Consider the following 8,913-nt stretch of genomic DNA (forward strand, 5'->3'; position numbering starts at 1 on the left):
CGGCCGCACACGATTGGCGGCACATGGGGACTTTAGGCAGCGGACGTGTCATCGACTAGGAGACACACAGCACCCGCACTGATGCACCGCAGATAAAATACCTTTCCTCCCTAAAGACACCGTCACGTCGTCCCCCGTTCCTTCATTTGTCTACAGGAGAACCAGATAAGGACAGCGATGCCACAGAGGCACAGGCCAAAGCTCGTTGTACACACATAGATGGATCCTCGATTTTTCTGGCTCCGGACTGCGACGTTCTAATAGTATTTAGGGCCTGTTTGGTTTTAAGTCAGGTGACTTAAAATCAGTCACTTATAAGTCACGCCTGTTTGGTTACCACCTGATTTATAAGTCATCTGAGCACACCTCTCTACCTTGTTTTTTTATGTAAAGGCAAAAGGGGATGACTTATAAGTTTTAAGTTGGGGTGAAGCAACTTATGACTTGTAAGTAGGGTGACTTATAAGTTGGGTCCGTTTGACAAAATAAGTCACTTTTTGCACTTTTCGACTTATAAGTTGGTGACTTAACCAAACAGGGCCTTAACCTTACAAACATGGCACGCCTGGGACTGTACCTTCCAGAGTATGGACTGGAAGGAGCTCTCCGCCTGGAGCTGGAGCCACGCACGCTTCCGCATCCTCAACTGTTTGTACTAGTCGGTGGTCCCGCGACAGAGATCTGGGCATCGTCGCCTCGCCACGCCGCTCTCAGGGGCAGCCGGGCCAATCTAGCGACAGAATATCGGGATCCCCCAAGCTCCCATGTGCGAACACTTTCGGCACTTTCACCTGCAGCAGCAGTAGTAAATGTTGGCCCGGGTTAGCGACAGGTAATAAGAGCATAAATGCTTCGACGGGACACGGCATACGGCCGGGGGGGAAGAGCTGTCAGGCGAGACGATGAGTGTGTGCTGAGGAAGAGACTGATGGTAGCGTACCAGGGAAAGTGGTGGGAACCGGGGTTGAATTCTGGCTCTGGAGAATCCGTCCACGCCAAACAAGCACTTGTAGCCACTAACGTAGCGGTGCTCACTGTTCGATATGTCCAACAGAAAAGAGAGACAAAGCATCACGACGTCAGGGAGATTCTTATTAGCCAATCCCATGTAAAAAGGGGGACACGTTTTCTTTTTCTTTGGGTGATTTGCCTCTTCTCGCATATTCGAAGTGCACCCCATGAGTTTCCAAGGACCACTTAGCGATCGTTCATGCGATTTTTAGTTTCCATTTCGAACCAGAGGATTATAAAAAAAAAGCGAGCAGATTGAAGAAACAAACTACTTGTACTCACTTCAGTAGATAGGTGAAATTTCTGTTCTGATATTCTTCAATGGAAATGTCCTCCTCCTTCGAGTATCTGACATTGAGCAAAACGTGCGTCCAGATACAAGCGCAAGAATTCAGATGTAAAACAATGGAAGCTCACTAACGGTGTAAGCAAAGTTAACAAAAATCAGAACGACGCACAGCATCAATCTTTGTGCAATGTGAGAATAGAACTAGCGTTAATCAACTGATGGGGTGATGATTTCTACATTGTTCTCCGGTGGCACTTAGTCCATACAGATACAGTGGGACAGATACACTAGCAATTCTTGTGTTATGTGCAGGGATATAGGATTAGGTAACACTCAAATAGATATGGAGTATTATTCAAATATGCAGGTGAGTTATGTAGAAAGGGACAAGATTAGAGTTAGAGACCAGATTGGTATCGTTTAAGTTACTATATTTAAAGGGTCATATGTAACTTCTTGTCTGTGTACGGCACTTTATGTGCCACATAGTTAGAACATGATTATAAACTCTTCTCGAAAGAAGAACATGATTATAACTGGAGTCCAGCTAGGATCCAGCCAGATGCCAAGAATGTACATAAAGGACTATTGGCACAAAGCATCAGAGCATACAAGGTAATATAGCACGTGATGTAGTATATATGGTGGCACTCATAAGTATATACTTTGCTAAAAGAAGTGAAAGAGTAGTTGGTAAAAGAGAACCATTTTTATGTCAACCAGGGAATAGCAAAGAGAGATGCATTATTCAACATTCCACAATAAATTTTGTGCTTTTGTAGGTAGTAACGTACCTCCAAGGGTATTCATTTTCGCAGAAACGAGAAACCCCACTCATCGCGGTTAAGACATCAATGTGGACCATTTTTTCCTTCATAGAAGAATCTGGCAGAAGAGAAACACGAAGTTGAGTAGAAACTGGTGTCAATAAAGGTCACCAATTGTCAATGCACCCATGCTAAAACAGTACACAATATTAGATAGCTGCTCCTTTTGTCATTTGGTGCTTGTGATTCAGAGTAAAGTACAGGTAATCTATGTTTGTAGTTTCTGCATATATAACAGAATGATGACAGAACATATATTATAAAAGAATTTGGTAGAGCTCACCTGCTACATGTAGAGTCTTTAGAGCATGCCCACCAGGATAATTGCTGTAGGAGGCCATGAAACTCACAGCAGAGTATCCAAGGCTAAAAGATTTATATGTTAGTTTTCAGTAATGTATACTCCCTCCGTCCCATAATATAAGAGAGTTTTTAAAACTAGTGTAGTGTCAAAAACGCTCTTATATTATGGGATGGAGGGAGTACTATGTTGCTTCAAATGTCAACATGTTACAATCATTAGTCTACCTGACAAGAAAGGCACCAAGCATGAGAACATAAAGGAAATTCCAACCACTTTTCTTTCTGTTATTATATCTGAAAAAAATTGGAAGAAAAACATAAAATGACCACAAAAACACAAAACCAAGAATATAAGAAGGAACGACATAATATGAAGGATGACAAAAGGCAGGTATACAAAGGAAGCAATCGTTGCTATCATGCATTTGTCACACTGCTAAGGATGGCCATAGTGGGAGTAACTTAGCTAGTAACATAATACACCCCAAGGCAAGTTTGCTTATGTGGCAGGTAGTTAATGAGGAGAGATGTGTTGGTAACATAATACGTTACCATCACATAGCACTTCCCAAGACAACATGAGTCTACAAGCTAATAAATACAACCACCTATGACACTACCTCTATAATATTCCCCAGTCCCCACTATGAAGATAGTAACATAGACTAGTGTCATGCATGACACTAGTGTAAGTTTACTCCCCCACTATGACTAGCCTAAGACTGTAGGAAGTAGATAACATAGTAGAATGGTTATGCTCACAATCTGCTTGCGGCCAGAGAAGCAGACACATTAAGCATGGGAACTGCAGCAATTATGAAACGAAGCTCCTGAAATATAAACAGAGGCGATTACATGCAAGATTAGCTTAATGTTCTACAGACATAAAAATAAAAATAGATCCAGACATTAAGAATTACCTTATGTGGAAGTTTCGAATAGAGTACAACAAATAAAGTGACTGGAAGAACGTATGGCACTATCCTCCTATCAAGAAGAGCACCAACCTGGTATCAAAAAGGAAGGCCCGAGGAGATAAATTGCCTATTTTTTAGCATCACTAGAGCTACATGCACTGGGGCTGCCCTTTTTTTACTATAATAACAATAATGCCTTAGCTACTCACTCAAAAAACTTACATCACATGAAAATCATTAGCTGATTCAAATAAATGGTATACTTTACACATAAAAGTCCATGTAGAAGTGGCAAGTTAATTAACTTTTTTAGAGGTAACAAGTTAATTAACTATGACAATGTTGGTCTAACTGGAATTTAATTGTTATACATACTACTGTACAAACATGATGAAATGGACACAAAATAAACCAGTCGGTCAAATGTATTTTTTGTAGCCAAGCTATCTTACCAAGCAAAGAGGATAGGCTACAAGCATGGAGCGTGGAAGTGCTGAGGTGAAGTACCAATGGATCGAATGTGTCTGAGTAATATAATAGTTATGGAGAACAGAGGTAGGTCTTTCACAAATCACAACAGTGTTATTTGGATATTACAGAGGTCCTCCTATTCGAATCAAGAAACAAGAGGATAACTCTTGAAATCCAACAAATATGTGTATGCTTCCTCCTTTTGTGCACATGCATACATAGGTAAAATGGAAGGTTCTGTGCACATCCAAAGTTTCCACAAAGTTAACGAAAAAGGACAACAAACTTGAATAACTGAGAGGGAAAGAAAGGCATTTCTGGTTCATAAGACAAAAAAGGATGGTATGTCCCAAAGTGCACTGCAAAGTATTAGCGAACATTACTGTATAGAGACATTCTCAACATTTTTTTTCTATCAAAAAATAAACTGCAGTTTCACAAAAACAAAGCATAAAGGATACACCCCATTCTGAACTTCGGTTCAGAACTGAATTAAACCAGAAAACTTCAAATTCTGGCCACAGGATTCTCTGCCACATTATCGAGTCAACTAGTACCGTGAAACCTGAAAGAAGTTATCCAAAGGGAGTCAAGGTTTCATACACAACATTCACGTAAAAATTAGTGTCAAAACTCAGCGCAGTATAGAGAACCATACCAATGCATAAAAGAGCAGTGCTTATGCAACATTTTACGGCTTCCATTAGAGAAAAAGACCTGCTCTGTCATGGCATTGTCAAATTCAAATCTTAGTGTACCTCAGTCCGCAGCTCTAACTTCACAAACAATTAGTGTATAGCAATAATATGTACATTATCCAAATGCAAATAAATAAATAAGAGCAAGACTATGAAAGGTTATTATAGCTTTCAAAGAGTATGTTTCATAGTAGTCTATTGCGCCACACCTCAAACCTCACATGTTATCATCCTTGACACAAGTTTAACTAATTCACTACAGAAGCACAAAAGTTGATGTGATAAAACATCAACTGAACTGAACCTTGCAGCAATATGTCTGCATGAGATAAGTTACTTGGAACTCAAGTCAAACAAGCAATCAAGTAGTGCATAGTTTAAAAACTGGCACTGCACAAAACTAGTACTCCCTCCGTCCTAAAATTCTTGTCTTAAATTTGTCTAGATAAGGATGTATCTAATACTAAAACGTGACTTGATTCATCCGTATTTAGTCAAATCTAAGACAAGAATTTTGGGACGGAGGGAGTATAACAGAAAGAGATAAAATTGGCATGCAAGTGTTCAAAGGAAATAGAGTCTGATAAGCCAGACACTCACCAGCAAAAGTGCAACCCCTATCGTACCAAGAAGTAGAATCATATCACATCTAAAAACAACAGCTGCAATAATCTGCATGTAAAATGGAAAATTACACACAGTTTGATAGAAGTGCAACATATGCTGCTGGTCTTGAAGTGGAGAAATAATTTTATTTAGTAATATAACAGCAGGTTTTATTGAACCCAGAGTAAGAACTAAGAATTACTATATCACAATGTCCAGAAGTCCGTTCACTGTACTTAATATTTTCATGCACAGTAGGTAAATTTCGAGATGTCATTGTATATGATTAAGTGGTAATGAACAATTTATTCCTGTAATCTGTAAATAAATGTTAAAACAGCGCATAGATAACAACGAATGAAGCTAAGGTGATGGCGCCAAAGAAGGCATACCAGTGCCTGTAATGTGCGTAGGTAATTTCCCTTGAACCAGAAAGAGTATGCCAAGTTGACTGCATGACAGAGAGCACATATGAGTTATGAATACTACAATCTCCTAAGTAGATAAATGGTATTGTGATATTAAGAAACAGTAACAGTAGTGTGCCCACCTAAAGCTAATGCTAAGATATTTGGAAGAGGTCGGGTTGAGTAGAACAAAGCATGAAACTGGATAGCAGTTAGTAACACAAAGAATGCTTCAACATGGCGACCAAACTTTCTTTTGACCTGCTTGTCAGAAACAAATCAAGTAAATCATGATATTGCCAAGGTCAGGGCAATAGCTCATGCTCATTGTTATACAACAGAAATCCAATGGAGAGTTACTCGAGATGGACACAGAACAGTCGAGGAAAAGAAATACAGGCCAAAGAGACATCGTGGATACAATGATTCATGACGTTACTTAGCACTTTGAAGTTTCTGCAGAAATCTCGGACGGCAACTAAGTTCTGTTTTGTATGGTTGAAAGAAACTTACTCTGAAATTTGAGCTGGTTCAGAAATACAGTTTGAAAATCTATCTGCTCAAACCAAGCAAGAAAAGCTAGGATTTCAAACAAAACCAGCATACTGAGGACATATGCTCGATTTACAAAAAGAGAATCATGCACTTTAGGTATTCTTCCACTAAAGTGAGTCGTTAAATTTGGACCATGGTATTAACTATTAAGTATCTACTGCAGTGTCAAATCCAAATTTGACAAGTGGTTATGAGGTCTGCCATATTGCCGGCAGCCTAAGTCTCGCCATGCTCATGGAAAAGATCTAGATCCAATGCTGGCTGCAGAGTCCCGGGACTAAGAATATTTTCCTTGCCCACTATGTCAAGGCTTAAGGAGTTAAAAGGTAAGTTCAGAAAGAAAAGTTTGATTAGGAAAGGACAAAACGAATTAGTAGATCGATTCAATCTTTAATTGTAACCACTTTGGTGGCTCGAATATAATTGCAACCATTTTATACACCCAAAGAACCAAGATTCTCTTCCCCATTTATATCATCTCCGTGCTTTCTCGCAACACCATAAGCAAAAATCATTTTCCAATTTTGGTTCCTTTCCCGGTGAGTTGGCTTGACAGTTCAAAGGAAAACATATTGACGGATTAATTGTTATTCACTTTCAGGGGCACCAATGGTAAATGTGAACATCGACCAAAAAACTCAAATTGATGAAATTCAGTGGGACAGAAGGAGAAATGAAAAGAGAAAATACCTCAACTCGGAAAAGTCTCAAAGTCGTCAGGTTGACACAGCCCAATACTAATCGAACTATAAGGCAAACAGAAAAAACATCAGTCTGTCAAATCTATGTTAACTAGTAAGTCATAACCAAACAACATAAACTTGAAGCATGTTTTAAGCTCATGATAAATTGATAATTACCTGCTAGAAGACTATAAATCTTTGGAAATTGAAATACACGCATTATGAGAACCGCAGGCAATGAGAGAATAGCTATTACCAATGCTCCTGAAAAACAGACAGCACATCATATTAATGTATCGTGCTTCTTTGTCGACACAAGTATAAACGGTAAATCGTGTTTACTCGTTTACTTCTATCTAGGCTTGATCAATTACTTCTCAGTTCTCACGGGCTAGGCTTGAACCAGGCATCAGTTGGTTGTTTATAAGGATACTGCATCATGCTGTGCAAATCAAGGATTTCATGGCCGCTTGATTATTACCTATAAATGTCCGAGGAACAACGCCAGGAAACTCCAAATGGTCATACTGCAGCAAATTGGAGAGAAACAAAATATTACATAAATTGACAAACAAACATCTAAATGTAATTAACTAACAACATCATTTAGAAAAGGGAAACTGGAGGGAAATTAGCAGCTAAAGTTACCTTGTCGATGTGATGATTGTGGTACAGAATATCATGCATGGCCTAGAGAATAAATGACTCAACCGTTAGCTGAAGCAGTTGGAACTACTGACAGTACAAGTGCAAGCATAAGAAATACAGTTAATTAAAACTTAACCAATTGAACGGAGAAATCCAAGACTTAACTAATATCAAAATTGATATTGAGAAAGGAAAGCTCGTTCGATTTCACTGTATGATGAAAATTACTGAATGAAACGGATTCTGAACAGCAAAATGCCTGCAAATTAACTACCACGCCTAAGGGGAAAGTTGTCCAGATATAAACTCATAGGCGTTCCTACATACAGGAGCGTAGATGAAACCCAAATTATCATGAGGAAACACCCTTCACATCATGTAAATTGCACATCTGACACTACAAGCTGGGCAGTTTGAACTATTCAAGCAAAGGGGAAGCACAAACACGAACCTGCACATTGAAGCTCTCCTCCACCTTGGTGTAAGGCACCATGACGGCGTAGAACGCGGCGATCGATCCCAGCATCAGGTCCCACCCTGCAAGCGAGCTCCCGACGCATCAGATCCCCAAAGTCCTCCACAGCAGCAGAACCCTAAGTTCTAGAAGCTTCGCGAGCCAGAAAGCAAGCAAGGGACGGAGAGCGCCGAAGCGAAGCGACTCACCGTACTCCCTCAGTAGCCTCGCCGCCGGCGTAGGGCCGGGCGGCGGTGGAGCCATCTCGGTGGCCGGCGAGTGGGTTCGTGCCTTTGGTGTTCCGGTCGAGCCAAGCCGCTTCGCCGGTCCGGGACTTCGGGTTAATTTTTTTAGGAAAGGTTAATCTTTTTCTTTGAGTATAAGAGGATTTCGGGCTAATTAGTGGCTGTGGCTGGTAAAATGCGAACGGCCCAGTAAACGCGAACGGCCCAGGAAAGTCATGGCACTGGGCTGGTATAGTTTCGATTTTAAATAACGAGGGCAGCAGATCGCCCACGCAGGGGCAATGTGGACCGGTCCAATAACTCGCTCGCAAACCGGCTGTCGAAAAATAATGGGGTCGATTTTTTCGTATTAAAACAAATATAAAAAAGCAATGAAAAATCATGAAATTTAACAAAGTTCATTGTTTAAAACAAATCTTGATTTTTTAGAAAATGTTCATGTATTTTAAAAGTGTTAAAATCCATGTATTTTAAAAATGTTTGCGTATTTTGAAAAAAAATCATGTATTTTAGAATGTTCGCATATTTTTCAAAATGCATGTAGTAAAAATGTTTGTTTCTATAAAAAATGAAGACAAAAAGAAAAGGATAGTAGAAGCAGCAGGTTGGGATGCAAACACTATGAGAAAAGGTTGGCCCACAAAGCACAGTTGTGAATGAGAAAAAGGTCTTACGAATACATGGACACGAGAACGAAAAAATCCAAATAATTTCTAGAAAATTTATTCATTTCAAGTATACTGTTAAATCATCTTAACTCATGACACCATTACCAGAATCCCAAGGACACCATTGCCAG

The 8,913-nt window shown here is 39.8% G+C and overlaps 1 protein-coding gene across 1 annotated transcript; it reads right to left on the reverse strand.

The window, feature by feature from the left end:
* Window positions 1–404: 404 nt before the first annotated feature.
* Window positions 405–8,204, reverse strand: LOC119355961 (dol-P-Man:Man(7)GlcNAc(2)-PP-Dol alpha-1,6-mannosyltransferase-like). The gene is made up of 20 exons (XM_037622862.1): window positions 8,079–8,204; window positions 7,867–7,952; window positions 7,416–7,457; window positions 7,249–7,294; window positions 6,945–7,031; window positions 6,775–6,830; window positions 5,673–5,790; window positions 5,515–5,573; window positions 5,117–5,188; window positions 4,477–4,540; window positions 4,280–4,383; window positions 3,800–3,871; window positions 3,351–3,437; window positions 3,193–3,260; window positions 2,656–2,724; window positions 2,411–2,493; window positions 2,095–2,185; window positions 1,294–1,359; window positions 941–1,034; window positions 405–791 (listed from the first exon to the last, which is right to left on the reverse strand). Exons 1-20 carry the CDS (start codon window positions 8,131–8,133, stop codon window positions 711–713), a joined length of 1,500 nt encoding a protein of 499 aa, XP_037478759.1. The 5' UTR covers window positions 8,134–8,204; the 3' UTR covers window positions 405–710.
* Window positions 8,205–8,913: the final 709 nt, after the last annotated feature.

Source organism: Triticum dicoccoides, chromosome 2A (genome assembly GCF_002162155.2).
Source record: "Triticum dicoccoides isolate Atlit2015 ecotype Zavitan chromosome 2A, WEW_v2.0, whole genome shotgun sequence".
Lineage (NCBI taxonomy): Eukaryota > Viridiplantae > Streptophyta > Magnoliopsida > Poales > Poaceae > Triticum > Triticum dicoccoides.